General features: G+C 48.0%; 1 protein-coding gene across 2 annotated transcripts in view; it reads right to left on the minus strand.

Moving 5' to 3' along the window:
- The window catches only part of IRF2 (interferon regulatory factor 2), an 80,671-nt gene that overhangs the window by 16,557 nt on the left and 46,908 nt on the right, over positions 1 to 17,206 (minus strand). For both annotated transcript variants that reach the window (XM_034647601.1, XM_034647600.1), the window contains exons 3-6: positions 15,830 to 15,929; positions 14,476 to 14,652; positions 14,113 to 14,159; positions 4,640 to 4,757 (exon numbers count right to left, since the gene is read on the minus strand). In XM_034647601.1, the coding sequence (XP_034503492.1) occupies positions 4,640 to 4,757; positions 14,113 to 14,159; positions 14,476 to 14,652; positions 15,830 to 15,929 (442 nt within the window). The remainder of the gene's footprint in view (positions 1 to 4,639; positions 4,758 to 14,112; positions 14,160 to 14,475; positions 14,653 to 15,829; positions 15,930 to 17,206) is intronic.

A 17,206-nucleotide genomic window follows, 5' to 3' on the forward strand; every position in this document is an offset into this window, starting at 1 on the left:
CCCCTGCTTGTGTTCCCTCTCTCGCTGGCTGTCTCTATCTCTGTCAAATAAATAAATAAAATCTTTAAAAAAAAAAAGAGAGAGAAAAAAGGAGCTGGATTTGAGAAACATGAGGGGAGACAGGAGGAGCTGATGGATAATTATGAAGGAGGTGGGGGGCAAGGGAGAGGGGAGGGCGAGAAATATATAGCCTCATAAAAAAACATGGTAGGTCTCTTGGGCAAATAAAAACTTCTCAAGGTTGAAAGGCAATAGCCAGGCGCGCTTGCGTAGCGCAGTCGTTAAGCGTCTGCCTTCGGCTCAGGGCGTGATCCCACTGGCATTCTGGGATCTAGTCCCACATCAGGCTCCTCCGCTGGGAGCCTGCTTCTTCCTCTCCCACTCCCCCTGCCTGTGTTCCCTCTCTCGCTGGCTGTCTGTCTGTCACATAAATAAATAAATAAAAATCTTAAAAAAAAAAAAAGGCAATAGCCAAACTACTGCCAAGGCTCGTGCTGGCACATGGCAACTGAGAGTGTCCCGTGCCATCCCACTTCTGTGACCAGGCTTCCCCAGCTCCAGTCCCCTGAAGAAAAATAAGGTGCACTACTGGGTCTGAGTCTGGATATATTGGGACATTTGGGTTTCACATCCCACATGGAGTTTCATGGTGCTCACAGTTTTCTAGGAGTTCTGGTCCAATTGGATGTTTTGTCTCCTGAGATGCAAAGAGCTCAGCCCTCCCCAAAGAAGGCACGAAGCACGGCACACAGCCCACCGAGAAGGAGCATCGAAGACCTTCACTCCCTCCCCCAATGAGGGGGGGCCTTCCATCTAAGATCCACCTCAAGCTCTTATTTATCTTGTAGATGGAGTTTTTTACATCTTAAGCACCAGGAAAAATAGCAAAAAAGAAGAGTGAACAAAGGGACCGGAAAAAGCTGAAGACACAGCTCTCCAGCCTCGCCTCGCCTCTGACCACCCCCAAATCATAACGAATTCTGGTGCCAGAGGCTGCCAACCTTGAGTCATAACCACGAGGCCCTCCCGGGGACTCCAAGGTGGTCTCTACGCTGTGAATCTGTTCTCTTGCAACTGCAAGTCGTCCCTGGTGATAGCTGAGTTTCTAAGCTTGTCTGAAAGAGCTACTCAAGCTTTACTTTGCAAGTCAGTCAAATGTGGAAGCCATTACCAAAAAAAAAGTACATCCTATAAGGTGCATTGTGGGCAGACAAAATCCCAATTGCATTATTTCCTAATGGCTATATGTCTAGTCACTAAGGATTGCCTGATTGACTTGGGAGTAATGAATAGCCTCCCTGTTTCACGGCAGTCTTTGCTTTATTGAAGGGTGGGGTTACCTTTTATCAAGAAACACAATGGGGTTATAAAGCACTGCCTGGGCAACTCAGACAGAGCGTCCGCACCTGCAAACTTTTTACACTGGCCTGGAGAAGATTTCAATACAGCTCAGCAAAAGCACTGCTAACCTGGGCAGGATGCCAGCAGGGTATTGTCAGAACAATTCAACATGTTGCTGGCGTCTTCCGCTTCCTAAAAACAGAAGTCACCACATACAGAAAAGAATTCAATGCTAAAGAAAAGTAAAAATAAAAATAAGGAGTATTTTTCTTTTTCTGCCACGCTTCAAAGGAAAGCAGGGTTAGGTCTTTGAGCGTGCTCGCCTGGGCCATTTAATCATCCAGGAGAGAAGGAACGTGGGAAGAGAAGTCTTAAGTGCTGAGACACCGCGCTGCTTTTTGGTGTCTCAGCACAACTGGCTAAGTCGGAAAGTTCGCTGAGCTGTTAAGGACAAGACGATGGCAAGACCCGGGCCCAGCCGGCCGAAAGCCACAAGTGTGTGCCTGTGTGCGTGTGCCTGCCTCTGTGTGTGTGTGTGTGTGTGTGTGCGCGCGCTCTATCATTCACGGCAAGAACAAAAGTAAACCATAGCAGCCATCAAGCAAGAGTTCCCATGTCGGGACCACTGTACATTCCCCATTTCGTCCACTTACTGGATTCACTCACAATGACCTTCACCCCGTCTGGAATAAAAACGTACCAGGAGGCTGGCCTTCACTGGATTAATTTACCAGTTTTCAATCTATTTCCCTCGCTAAGAACCGACAGATCATGTGAAAAACTGTTACCATATAAAACACTCATTTCAGTGTTTTGAAACACTTGTCCACATATATGCTTATAAAAGCAGAAAGAAACACCTGGAGACTTTCTTCTTGGTGCCTGAACACATAACTGGAATGAACTCCGGGCTCAGAGACACAGGAACTGAAAGCAAGAAATGGTATCATTTCAAATAAAGCACTTTTATAAAAGGTCAAGACAGAGTCTTTCAAATTCCACTGTCTTGGCCTTGGAGTCAGAATCCGTGTGCTCCTCACCTCTGTCCACAAATCACAAAGGCTGGGGATGGCTAATTAATGGTCACCGTGGGAGTGGAGACAAAAGCTGTGTGGAGGGTTTAAAATCCGAGGTCGTGCAACTGTTAACAATGATCACAAATTACCCTCTTCTTTAAAATACTTGCATGGATGCACTTGGTGTATTATTATATGCCTTTGTAAGGGCCACCAACTAATTAGAGATATTCAGATTCCCCGTACTGCCATCCGTTATTATTTTATTATTAGGCCAAGGAACAGACCCATCGAATCCAGCAGGTGATTTTCTAACCAGACTGGGCATCCGCCTTTGCCCTGGAACTAAGGACTCATTAAGTTAGCACCAATCCTGATAGCAGCCATCATATCAAAGCGCAAAGAACAATCACCCCAACAAAGAATTTACATGCCATAGACTCAACCAGATGTTTAAAAAAAAAAAAAGTGAAGAAAACTCTGTACCACTGTGACTTTGGTTTGCCATTTTACCTGAGGCTGAATTCACCTTATAAATGAAGGAGAGCTCAAAACCAACCAGCTCGGTCAAAACAGCTGAATCTTAAGAAAAAGTGCCTGGAGTCTTAGCCAACATTTTCTTTTTTTTTAAAGGGCTGAATGGGCAAGGCTTTCCAGAGGCTGTCCCCGCTGAGGACAGGAAGACAGCCGAGAACCCAGGAGGGGTGAAGCAGCTCCGGGCGGCTGGAGTGCTGGTCAGGCAAGGCCTCACTCCCTTGGGGAAGCGGGAAGAACACTGCGTCTGTAAGACCTCAGCGACACTGAGGTGAGCGGGGCTGGCAGGCGCGTGCTCCCGTCCTTCCCTCACTCTGCGCTCTGCCAAAGCCCGCAGCGTTCGAGGGAGTCCCTGCATACATCACCCTACTCCCCAAACACCAAACCCCAGGCGAGGAGGTGGGGGGCTAACATTCGTAGCATCCGCAGCCTCCTGTCCGTACTCGGCCGAGGATCAGGAAATGAAGGCACCTGGGTGGGAGGTTTGCTCTCCTAGTTCTGCGTGATCTCACTGGTTCTTACCAGCATCGGAAGCCCTGACAGTCTAGAAAATGGAGAAGAGTTTAATGGACCACAGGCTGCCCGAGGGCAAAGCCCGGTTCTGGATTCTGGGGCTGGAGCTGCAAGACGAGCTCACCGCAGGGCCTCCACCATCACTCAGCGCCGTGGCCCAGTGGCATCTGGCTGAGATGAAGTTCACTCTGGCCCCCTTCCTGCCTAAAGCCCTCCAAGGGGTGGGGCTTACAGTGTGTGTGAGTGTGTGTGTGTGTGTGTGTGTGTGTATAAAACAGTTGTGCACTTGACTGTTTCTCATACTTCAATAAAAAAAGATTTTGTTTTGAAACACACCCTCCAGCGGTTTGGGAACAAAGCCCAGTGTCCTCTCCCTGGGGAAAAGTCCCAGGGCTCCACCCTTCGTCCCTCTCTGACAGACCACGTGCCCTCTCCCCAGGCTCACCCCTGCTCCGCCACTCTGGACTGCCTTAGCCCTCCAAGCGGGTTCCTACGTGGGGGTCCATGGCTGGCAGTCCGGGGCTCCCCCTCACCCACCCACTTCAGAGGACATGCCACTCCTTCGAGAAGCGTCCCATCTAAATCCGGCCCCGGACATCCTCCCTTGTTCTTTTCTTCACAGCATGTTCCACACGTGCTAGCGCTGTAGTTATCTGTGGCCATATTTGTTTGCTGTCTCCTTCCATGAACTAGGGATGGGGCCTGTCCTGTTCCCCAACCTATTTCTAGCACCGAGTCTGGTCTGGGGAAGGTGCTCGAGAATCTTTGAGGAATCAGAGCGTGCCATTTGGCCACAGGTCTCTGAGCCTCAGTACCTTCATTTATAAGATGAGCGCCAGTTTTGTGGCAGGTTCTGAGGGGACCTGTGAGGTCAGGTCTTCCGTCTCCTCGTTCCGAAGTGAAGAATAACACTTTTGTCCATGTGGCGGCTTACTGAAAGCTGGAGAACCACTAATCATGAGCCACTGGGGGAAAAAACCCCATTTCATCTACTGGAGTCTCCTGGGAAGTCACTCTTGGCCTATTTTCTTGAGGCTGACCCATCAAAAGTTCCTTTATCTGATCCTCAAAGGCCTTTATTCTTCAGCCCTAAAGTCTGGGGGCTGGAACTTTGCATTTTGAGATGGTTCCAAGACCTCCTCCCACTGACTATGTTACTTCAAATCACGTTTTACAAATTTTAGACCCCAGGGGCTGCTCGTGTAGAGAAAAAATGAGATGTCAAAACAGTTTACCTATGATGTTCACCGTACTATCCACTTCATTTTTTATAGCTGAAGTCAGGACGGCATACTCAGGAGAAAGATCACTTACTCCATTACTAAGCCCCAAAGATGACTCAACTGGTTCTTGCTAGGAAGAAGAAAAGAAAAAAGAATTGAGAACACTTCCTTTCCCCTCCTTTTTCTTAGCTTAAGTTCTACCCTCTGTCTACTTTTTTTTTTTTTCCTTCTCGCTGCCAGGGTCCCGATCATTCCCTGAATGCATTCCCTACGAAGTTCAATCAGACTGGAGCTAATGCAGCACGTTTCTGCACAGAGTATGCTGCCAGGGACTTGCCTACTTTCGTTTTCCTTTGAGGAAAGGGTAAGAGCGCATCTGGTTTGCTTTTATGAAAGGCTCACACCTGTAGACGATAGTTTGGGGGTTCAGCGGGGCCGCGTAACTGTGAAAGAACCTCTTGCCTAGCTGCCAGCTCCTCCTTCTCAGAGGGAGGGAGAGCTCAGAAGGGTCAACTCCCGCTTTCTAAGGAAGGAATCACGCCACTTCTCTTACCATGACTTCTGAGGAAAAGGTCTACCTCCACCACTGGGCTAAGAACAGGAAGCCAGGGGACTCTGTGAATGACTTCTCCTCAGGTAAGTTTTGCCCTGGACCCTGACCACTTGAGCACCCATCACTGGGCAGGTGGCCGGTAACATGGGCCAGACTGCGCAGAAGCCACCTCCCCCAGTGGAGTCCAGTTGGGCAACCCCACCCCGTGGCTTCACACAAATGCCTTTCGAGTGTTCGAGTGTCTGAATGTCCCAGAGAGCCCGAGAGGCTACTCATTCCTGACTAATGAAATGAAGCAACAAGTTCCTCGTCCTTAGTGTAGCTCTCACTTCCGCTTTATTCAAGTGCCCTAACCCTCCAACCTCTGACAGAGCCAAGCACCTGTGAGGGAGCCAGTCCTGAGATACCCATTGACTTTCAGCATGTTGAGCAGAGAGCTTTTCCTCAAGGTAAGATTGCATCTGCATCTATGATAGCAATCGAGTCAGACAACAAAAGCCACACAGGACAGCTCCTTTGGGAAACCAAGATGGAGAGTGGGGCAGAAAGAACACAAGACGGGAGCAGAAGATCGTTAGAGGTAGATATGCCTGTGCTTTGAAAAATCCAGAGCGGTGGGCATCTCTAAGGCATGCGGGTGTACTTACCAGTCTATTTCTGTGCTGCCTACAATCAGTGATGAACCCCCTCCATCCCCCCAAAATCTTAGGGAAGCCACAGAGGGAAGGGGGGGTTACCTGCTCCTGCCCGATCCCAACCTGGCAAACGCCCACCGTGATAAGCAACTGCAGCGTGAAAGACATCACTTCAGTATATAGCTCGGTCCTAACACAACTCCCACGTGCATGGCTGACAGGAGGCACCAAAGGGCAAACAGAGGAGGGGCCCAGGTCCCAGGCCAGCCCCCCTTTCTCCTGCAGCACCTTGCATTTCCACTTTTTACGAGGTCTTTCTGGGGAAAAGTCGTTTGCCTGTGACTTGAGTCTCCATCCTTTCTCTTCCTTTACAGATGAACTTCTGAACAAGGTTCTGCCCTTCCCACCTTCGCCTCCTCCCCTACGCCCGTGTCAGAGCCTGCGGTTGGTCTGGCCGCCACTCCAGCCTCAGCCTCAAGCTCCGGGCTCCTGCGGGGCTGGCATGACTAGCCTGTTGTCTGTCAGGCTTTGCAGTCACACAGGGGTCAGAGCCTGGCTCCTCCACTGCACGCTGGATGCAGGACCAGATTGAACCCTCTTGGAGCCTCTTCCAGGGCTCTGCAGACAGTGGTAAACTGAGGACCCACCTCCCAGGGATGATGTGAGGATTAAACGTGATAAATAGGCACCTGGCACTTACTCTCAAGTTAACGCTTTCCATTACGCAAGCATAAATAAAGATGGCCAATAAAACTGCTCTCAGGTACGGTGACCTGTCCTCAAGTCCTGTCCCTCAACCCCACATCCAACAGGGAGGAAGGACTGCACTGTCCCTCTTGACAACATGACTGTCCGATGTTACTACAATTCTCTGCCTTCTCATGGCACCTGCCTCTCTCGCTGCCCCCTCGGGACTCCTTTCCCATGTCTCCCCCCGCCCCCTGGTCATGCCCCAGATTTCATTCCGCCACTTCCTTTTCCTTGACTGCCCAAAAGGAGACATGTACAGAACATCTGAAGGAATTATCAAAAGACCTGCTAATCTGTATGGGTTTCTTTTGTTGTCAGGTTATTTATTTATTTATTTATTTTACTCATTCTGTTTCTAGGTTTCTGATAAAAGTAATGAGGCAGTCAGACTTGCATATATTTAAAAACCTAAATTATTCTGATCTCAGCTGAAGGCCTCTGAGTGTTTCACATGATCTACCATTTAATTCGTGGCAAGTGACACTTCTACCACTTTCCACTTGAGAAAACTCTGACTCAGAGACGAAATTAATTTTCCACGATCACAGTACTTCTAGCCTACGGAGAGCCAAGGACTGAACTCAGTCTTTGGTCCCGCAACACGAGCCTATTCCAGGAGCTTTCTGCCTTCACGGAGCCCGCCCGAATCCCAACAGAGATTCAGACAGAACTATCGGTCTTCCTCCCACCCCATCCCTCCTTTGAGTCCTGCACTCCTTCTCTGAGAGAAGTCTACCAATGGAGACCGAGTCGGACTATTTCGGACACGGTTTCACTCCTCCTATCCCACTTCAAAACAATGGCCTGCTGCTTCTGAAGTCTTCAGTGCAAACCATCTCGTGGGTACAGTCACTCTGCAAGGCAGCAGAGTCAACTGCCCAGTGAGATGTAGCCAGCATCTCTCCAAAAGGGCTCCACTCGGGGCGCAGAGCAAGGACCTTCACTGTATTCAGTGAAACCTCAACTACAGACCTTTTTTTTAAGCAAGGAACTCAACTTAAGAAAGGGGGTGCACAGTTCTCTACAGAACCTGTGCAGGGGCGCCTGGATGGCACAGCGGTTGGGCGTCTGCCTTCGGCTCAGGGCGTGATCCCAGCGTTGTGGGATCGAGCCCCACATCAGGCTCCTCCACTATGAGCCTGCTTCTTCCTCTCCCACTCCCCCTGCTTGTGTTCCCTCTCTCGCTGGCTGTCTCTATCTCTGTCACATAAATAAATAAAATCTTTAAAAAAAAAAAGAACCTGTGCAGAGAGCTCTTTGTCCAGCGTCTCCTGGCCCTGTACAGTGCCCACTCCCGCCCTGTCCCCTACCTTGCTGTCCCATGGCCTGGCCTGATTAACCCTCAGCCGGCCTCCTCTTTCTGTTCCCTTTCTGACTTTAGACATCGGCCCTCCTGTGAGTCAACTAGTTTTGGTTTCCAGTCAACTACTCTGGTTTCTGCCCCAAAGAAAACCAAACCGAGACTATGCGTAGGTTCAGACCCTCCCTGGCGCATTCACTCTGTCAAATCTTTATGCCCAAGAACCTTTTCTCTAAAGTTTGGCCTGCAGTTTAAGGGTTTGGGGCAAAAGCAAACTGACACAAGAGAGTCGGTCCAAGGACAGAAGCCACTCCCTTGAGACCTCTAATGTAACACATCCTCGACTGGTCTCAAAAGCTGCACTTGCTGGAGGGGCTTGCGGTGGGCCCGAGTCAGAGGACAGAGAGGGCCACTCGGCCTCTGCTCCCAGTCCACTCCACTTCATCCCTGTGCCACAGCCCCTTGTCTAGATGTCCCTTTCCTTGAGGCAAAATGCAATGGCCGTCGGAGCTTTTCCATCTGCAACCAAGCCCCCCGCTGCCGGAGATGCCCTAAGTCATCTGTGCAAAGCCGGTCTCCTTGCAGCCAAATTTAAGGACACCTCTAGGTCTCTCTACTAACTGAAACTTCAGGCTGACAGCTGGGCTTCATAAAAGTAGCCCAGGCGTGGGGCGCCTGCGTGGCTCAGTCGGTTGAGCACCCGATTCTTGATCTCAGCTCAGGTCTTGATCTCAGGGTTGTGAGTTCAAGCCCAGTGTGGAGCCTACTTAAAAAAATAAAAATAAAAATAAATAAAAAGCCCAGAGGGAATGCACATTCCACATCATGAGGCTGCTAGTAAAACAGGCTGACACTTCCTGCCCAGTCCTATGACACCTTCCTTCCTCCCTCCCTCCCTTCCTTACTCCCTCCCTTCCTTCCTCCCTTCCTTTTCTCCCTCCTTCCCTCCTTTCCTTCCTTCCATTCTTCCTTCCTTCCTCCTTTCCTCCCTTCCTTCCTTCCTCCCTCCCTCCTTCCCTTCCTTCCATCCTTCCTTCCTCCCTTCCTTCCTGCCTTCCTCCCTCCCTCCCTTCCTCCCTCCCTTCCCTTCCTTCCCTGGAACTAAATTGTCTTCATTCTCTTCCTACTCTCATTGCAACCCCCCTGTGACTTCTCTCCTTGGTTCCCCTTCCTCTTCGTCTTGTGCTTGAGTCTCCGTGTCCCTCTCACTCAGCTTCTCCTTGGACGAGGCACCTGCGGTCAAGGCCTGCAGTACCATTCCTGCGTACGTGACCACACCCCTGCGCTCCCACACTTACCTGAGCTCTGGGCCCGCTATTTCCCACTTTCTACCCGACATCTGCTTCAGAGAGCTCTCAGTCATCTCACACTCAACACGTTCCAAGTTAAACTCACCCTCCTCCCCACACACCGTGCTCCACTCCCAACGTTCCCTCATGATCCACTCCTGTCTACGCCCTCTGCATCCTCTCCAACGTCTCCCCCGCTCCATTCCGAGGGCCACCATCTTCATCTAACTTGCCACTGCGCTCTTCTCCCCTCCTTCCCTTCTTACCGCCAGGAGAACCCCCCCCCCCTTAAATATCAACTCTGTCATGCTCCGCTCTGCCTGAGTTCAGCCAAGCCTTACTGCACATCACCCATCGAGCTTCTTCAGCCGCCCGGCCTTCGGGCTGAGCCCTGAGCAGTACCCTCCAGAGACGCCAGGAGTTGGGGGGGAGGCCCAGCACCAGGCGGGCAGGCAAGCCCTCTCTCTGCTCCATCCGGGGCAGCTCTGACCCTGTCTGTGTTTCACCAGGGCTGCCAGTGTGTGTTTCCATCTGATTAACGTTTGAAAACTGAAGCCCTCTTCCAACCAACGACGGGATTGCTCCAGTACCAGCCCTGACAGGTGGTCTTCGGGCAGTGACAGGGAGCATGTTGCTTTTAACCCAGCTCAAGTCACCGTTAGAGCCCACAGCTCGATTAGAAAGTTCTGCTAAAAACCAGTACCTGCTTTTCTGTAACTTCGACCCAGAGGTCTGTGTTCAGAACTAATACAGACTGGGCCTGCTCTCCTCCAGGTGACCTGCTCTCAATTGTCCCTCCTCAAATACAGTTCCCATCACAGCACCCATGCTTTGATCTGGAAGCACTTTATAGTTCCAAAGCATGCATGCTTCATCTGCAAACAATCCTAGGAGTCGGGAAGTATTCATTTCTGATCCTCCCCGCCCACAGTCTTTTGTTTCCCACTGTTGCCTCACACAGACTCCTGCTCTAATTAAGCCAGTTTCCTGACTCATCCAGGGGAGACCAAACAGCAACTCTAACTTCCTGGCCTTCCTGTGATGCTTCTGCAGCTGGGGACTGACCACCATGTGACTTGATCCACGCCCCAAAGCCTGGCTCGGCCCCACGGCTTCCTAAAGGCCCAGAGCCACCAGGTGTGGTGAAAGTGTGGGTTTGGGAGCTGGACGGACCTGGATTCAAATCCCGACAGTGCTACCTTGGAGAAATTACTCACCCCCTGTGCCTCCAATTCCTGTATGCAAACAGGAGATGACCTGCCCACCCCAGGAAGAGCTAGATGACATATTAATTAGAGCTCAGAACTTGGTAGGGGCTCAAAAATGTCACTACCACCCCTCTGTTTATCCCCTTCTCTCCTTACTGATCTTGGCCCTGTGACATTTTTCTGGAACATGTGCATGCACTGATGACACACAATATAGTATGTTCACTATTGTGGGTCTTCGTCTTATTTCCTTCTATGGCCAGTGACCCCCACACAGGCAAGGCCCAGCTCAAGCAAAACACAGCTCACTGAGTTCAGAGCCTATATATTCACAAAGAGAACACTGAGGTATATCGAGGCAGAGTTTCTGCACCTACTCCATGGCCAGTAGGCCTCAGTTTCCCAATCTTGGGGAAGCTATTTGCTGAGGGAACATAACAGCATGGAGATAAATTGCCCGAGTGACCCCCCAAAAAAATTCTGACACTTAGCCCACACGTTCTAAACATCATTTGCTAGTTAAAACTTCAACTCGAACTGAATGAAGACTGGGAGGAGCTTGTCTCAATAGCAAATTTTCCCACCGGGTTCCTACACACGAGACACATGTTCTCAGTGAAGGAAGCACAACTAGTCTCTCCTGTCGCATATCTGCACAGGGCGTATTAACTCAGAGCTGAGGCGTTGTGACAACAAAAAGTAACGTATTAATAGCTCGGTAAGGATAAAGTCCTTCAACTGTACAATTCCGGACAAGCTGGAGAGTTCTCTTGGGAAGCGTTCTACGGAAACATTTGTTGAACACTATGGCCGGCCTTAGCTGTCCGCAACCACAGAGCTCGGGAAGGCTACTGGCCTTCTCTACGTTCTGAGGCTACGCTGTGGCAAGCAGATTTCAAGTCAAAAGTTTGGCTGTGCTTCCTTCTGATGAATCGCCTGCTTTCTGCTGAAGCAACAGCGTCCCTCTGAGGGACAAGTCTCAGGTATTGACCACACTGTTGTCACCAGAGGATTTCACAACAGACACTTTGCCGGGATGGAACCTGACCCACACAGTTCCATCTAAGAAGGAAGCTCTCACTTGCTTCCCTGGGCCATCATGGCCATGCCTCACCATGGGCCGCCCCTTCCACAGCTTGCTCAACTGAGCAGCCATGGGAAAGACACTGCCATGTCCTGGGCTTCTGAGAACAGCCCGTGTCATCAATTCTAAACTCCGCGTCTCCTCGAATGTCCACAGCCCTAAAATAGGATGTGCCTCGTAATCAATTATGGGCCATGGTTTCATTGCAAGCAGTTTTTCTTGCTTAGACATACCTAAGCTAATGGTATTCTCTTATTATTGGCGTCTGATATCCAATGGGGTATGGAAGGTACGTTTGAGCAAGATTTGCTGAAAGTGAACCTCGGTTACTCCACTTGCACTGTCTATTAACTGAGATTGGGAAATTAAATCTGCACTGCCATGTAAAACCCCCACTCGTGCCTCACACGTTCTATTTATTTGTGCATCTATTTAGTGATCGAAAATGTATTATCTGTTCTGTACCAGGCGTTGAGCTAGATGCTAGAAAAATAGTCGTAAATACGACATAGTCATACTCAAGATTGCAGCAAACTCTTCAAAGTCACCTATTTGTGGGGAAGTCACACTTTTCTGACTAAACAACACTCACTAAAATGTAGGCCCCAGAAAAAAATCCAAACTCTGAGAAACTTGATACAACTAATAACTAGTTGTTTTTTTTTTAACTGCAAGGAAAAATAAAATTTTTAAAAAGTGATGTCAAAAGAGACCTATAGATTAAGAAAAAACGTAAGAGGGATGCCTGGGTGGCTCAGTCAGTTAAGCGTCTGTCTTTGGCTCAGGTCATGATCTCAGGGTCCTGGGATCGAATCCCATATCGGGCTCCCTGCTCTGTGGGGAGCCTGCTTCTCCCCCTGCCTCTGCCTCCCTCTCTTTCTCTGTCTCTCATGAATAAACAAAATCTTTTTAAAAAATTAAAAATAAAATAAAATACAAAAATGTAAGAGACATACCTGCAAATCACAATATGTGAACCTTATATGGATTTTAATTCAAATAAATAGACTGTATAAAAATGACATCATTCACGAGTCAACTGGCAATCTGAACTCTGGATATTTGACGAGATTGAGAAATTACTGTTAATTCTTCAGATGCAATAATGATACTGTGTTATTTTTAGAGAGTGCCCATATTTTGAAGGTATATACTGAAATAGTTATGGGGGAAAAATGTTATGGGGGAACTAGGGGAAACAGTTATGGGGGAAAAATGATACAATGTGGGATTTGCTTCGAATAGTGCGCTGAACCATATGAAATGGTTTTTGTGAGTCAAAAATGGCCGAATATCAGTCATCCCTACGGGTTGGAGGGACAAGGATGGAGGCACCCACTCTTGAAACAAAATAGCCACGAGCTATTCATGTGGAAACTGGGGTGGCGGTCACAGAGAAAATTCTCCTCAGTCGTCTCCTTCCTGTGTGCATAAAATTTATCCACAATAAAAAAGTTAAAACGAAATTAGGTCTCAGTACTGTGCTATATTTAAAATAAGTCACAAACTAAAAATATTTAGAGTGAAACTGGACGTGTCACTACTAAAATATTCTGCTGAAAATATTTGTTTTCCACTTTGAAGGGAAGGTGAATATTTCCGAAACTTTAACAGTTTTATCTCAGCTGCCCCTCAAATTCTATCTACCTTCACAAGTCTGACTTTAGATCAGAAGTAAATATTGTATGGTTGTCTGACTATTTGGACCAACCGGCTTGTTTTTAAACATCGTGCTGTCTGGACAGTCTGGGTTGCTCCTTCGACAGTGATTTTGGGTTAGGAATCAGAATACTTGGCATGACCACGCGACTCTGGCCACGTGTCCACCGCCCTTGGGCCCACGTCACTCAACTCCCTTGAACCTCAGTTTCTCCATCTGCAAACCAAGTGCCGTGAACCCTAAGACAATCTGACGACCTTCTCTCTGACGGTCTGTAGGCCCGGGAGTGTAGTGTCTGCTCTTCCCTTAGCAACCGGAGCTCGTCTTCAATTTTGCACAGGTGTTTGGCTGTTCTCTGACTCTTTGACAAGGGCCATGCCATCTAGGCACAAGGCTCCTCACACCGCAGGGGACTCCAGACCACAACAGCCCTACTGGGAGGCTCACACAGGTGCATGCACACACATCCCTATGGAAGGGCTCTGCGGTGGGGCAGAGAGAGACTAGTGAGAACCACACTAATAAGGTGTTCACACGGACCTCCATGCCTCCACCCTGAGGGCCTGTCATGGGATACAAGCATAACACAGAGCTGATACACTTTAATATAAGTATATAATACTTCATAGACTTTAAGATCTATTTAATAGCCTGAAAACCTAATAATGTGATCAGAGAGTAGCTGGTTGCTGGAGCTCAGCTAGAACGAAGGGACCAGCTGGCAACAGTCGTGGGGACCAGATGGAGGTTGGAGTCCAGCTCAGTGTGAATTTGTGATTTCATTCACAAACTGCTCAGTGAAACTGGATTAAGCAGGGGATACGTGTACCGGAGTCTGCTCGAGGGGACAAGCCAAACAGAAGACATGAAAGCACATAAAACACAAGAGCCAAAGAAGAAAGATTAAATACTTTACAGAGATCACGTTACTTGGTTTTATGAGACAGAACAGGAATCATTAAAATGGTCACAACTTTGGCTTTCTCTCTGAACAACCAAAGATTACCTTGATGTGCTTAACTCTGTCTTCTTTTTCTGTCTTTGGTTTCTTTCCTGTGGCAACAACAACAGAAACAATAGTTTGGGGTTAATTCATGAGGAACGTACAGAGAACCATTTCCCCGCAATTCTTTCTGGAATTCTCGAGGAACCCATACACGCTTTAATCCGTGGTCAAAATTCCACGTTTCCCTGACCGCCTTTGGTGACCCAATGGTCACTTCCCCCAGCCAGGCAAAGGGAAGACTGTCAACCACAGTGTGGACAAGTATTCTCACCTCAGAGTGACCACAGATGTGGAACTAAAGAAACCTCAGAGGTACAGCGATATATATTTACATGCCCATTGTTTTAGTCAGTAAATATCTACCTTTCTTAGAAGGTCGCTCAGATAAGGGTAACATCCGGTACACTCTGAATGCATTGTTTCCCTTCTTTATACTTTTATCCTTGACTTCTTCGATGTCGGGCAGAGAGTTCATGGCACATCGAAAATTCGCCTTCCATGTTTTTGGGTCAGGTTTATCTACTCCTGGTTGATGCTTTCCTAACAAGATAGCCAAAAAAATGAAGGTTAAGAAAAAGAGGGGGGAAAATAGAAGTTTCTGGAAACATAGGCTTGCTGGACGGGTAGTACAGAGATCCTTGTTTAATTCCAGGCTACGACAGTGACAAACTGTTCTGGTTTGCCTGGGACCGAGACCGAATTCCTGGGATGTGAGAATTTTTGTTTTAAAACCTGGACAGTTCTGGGCAAATTGGGACAAACTGGTCATCCCAGCTCTACCTAACAGCTTGAGAAAAAAATTAATAATGGTTGAACGGAGAGTCAAGGTAAGTAACAGAGAAAGCCAGCAGGCTGGGGACGCCTTCAAGCCCAGATAACTAGAGTGTCCCTTCTCCAAATGACTCTCAAATATTAGTAAAAAGTCTATTCTTGTAAATAGCGCTCCCTACTCAAATTCTGTTATAAATGAATATATTCTTGACTACCTTTTGGAGAGATAAATTCAAACCAAGTTTACCACTCCAGAACAAGTAAGTTCATGGGGAACATAATCAGAATCCCACATTTACAGGAAATTTAAGGACAAAGTTTCCACAGGATGGGCAAAGAATCACTTCTGAGTGATGGAGTTTGTGCCCCATGTGTCCTGGATGTGCCTGGGGACACGCCACAGGTTTTTCAGAGCTATCTTTCACGAGTAGTAGTAAAAAAAAAAGGTTTTTAAATGGTTACCACTGTAATGTATAATCGAAATTTGTTGAGAGTGTAGAACATGAACGTTCTCACCAAAACCAAAAGCAATCAAAGGTAAATATGAGAGGTGATGGATGTGTTAATTAATTTGATGGGGGGAATCTTTTCACAGTGCATACATCAAATCATGGGAGGCCTTAAATATCTTATGATTTTATTTGTCAGTTATACGTCAGTTAACAAAGAAGAAGAAGAAGGTACCCGGGGCGCCTGGGTGGCTCAGTCAGTGAAACGTCTGCCTTCCGCTCAGGTCATGATCCAGGGTCCTGGGATCGAGTCCCCACATCAGGCTCCCTGCTCAGCGGAGAACCTGCTTCTCCCTCTCCTTCTGCCCCTTCCTCCCAACCCACTTGTTCTCTCTCGCAATCAAATAAATAAAATCTTTAAAAGAAAAAAAAAGAAGGAGGTATGAAAGCACAACAAACAGGGCCTGCTTCTATATGCGAAGGGGGGGCTTTAATACCTGTATGGATCGCCCAGTTTCTAAAGAGTGGCGCATCTTTTTCCACATCCCACCCATGTCTAGCCGCGTGCATCCAAGGGATCTGGAAAATCTTCTTTTCCAAAAAAAAAAAAAAAAGACTGTAGCCATGGGATTCAGACCACCTTTACCAAAGGTCCTTACATCCTAGCCAGTAAGATTCTCTGTTAAGTGACGCTGGGTTTGCCGAGTGTCTACAATAAAATCCACTAGGAACCAACCCCACCTTCCCACTGGGCCCCAGATCTTGACAGTCTATTCTGGAGAGATCCAGAGTCGTGTGGCGTCTGGCAGAATAGGAATGCATCCCGAGGTCAAAGGAGCTGATTTTGGGATATGCCTAATGTGTTCCATTATTTGAGCCATTTTTTCTTAAAGGACCACCGAGAACTGGCCACGGACTGAAACTTCTAATGCTTATTATTATCATTGATTTCCACCATTTGCTAGAGAGGAACTCTAGTTGCCTTAGGTAAATGAAAACTTCGGCAACTTTCCAAAATTACACCCATTTGTGCTGCTAAAGGGAAATCGGGCTTCTCTGAGGTCACTGCCACAGAGATCAAATACCTCAATCGACTGGGCAGCCAACAGAAAAAGAAGATTTGGTCTACTGCCCTGCGTGAAACAGCAGGAAGTACAAACAAAGGTGTATTAAGTGTGTGGAGACGGTGTTACTTTTCTAGAGAAAAGTCTCTTGGTACAATTCTTACAGTAGACCCCTTCCATCTCTCTTACCGCCCGCCCAAGAGGTAACTCAAAAAATAGCTTAAATCAACCCTGGCGCTTAAACACAGGATTAGAAACTAGCGCTTTGGAAATAAAGTCACACTCACGTGCAACTTATTCAACCAGCTCTCCCGACAGTCCCAGCAGTTACTAAGTTCCCAAGGCGCTTTCCACGTGACTGCCCACGTGTTCACGTGGTCTCAGTTTTGTTTTTTGCAGGAACCTACTGAGCTCCATGTATGTAATTATCTCTGCCTTACAGTTGAGGAAACTGAGGAACAGAATTCGATTCTACAGCCGAGGAACTTGTTTAGCAAGTGTCTACATTCAAAACCAGGCCATGTGACCCCATATTCCATTACATCATCACACCACACATTGTCTCCCAGGGGTCAGATTGAGATTTCCCACCCTACGACGCATCTGTTGTCTTGACTTCTGTGGAAAACAAGCCCAGGAAAACTGTGTATTTTTAAGCCCTATAGGTAGTTCAGGTAGCTTCTAGGTACGGGGCTCTGAGGAAGGAAAGAGAACGTCAGTAGGGATTTTCCACCATGTTGGTCTCACCCAGTGAAAGACAGAAAGGGTCCCAACTGACCCCAAAGGGACTCGATGCCTCTGTAGAAGCCT

This window comes from Ailuropoda melanoleuca, chromosome 18 (genome assembly GCF_002007445.2).
Source record: "Ailuropoda melanoleuca isolate Jingjing chromosome 18, ASM200744v2, whole genome shotgun sequence".
Lineage (NCBI taxonomy): Eukaryota > Metazoa > Chordata > Mammalia > Carnivora > Ursidae > Ailuropoda > Ailuropoda melanoleuca.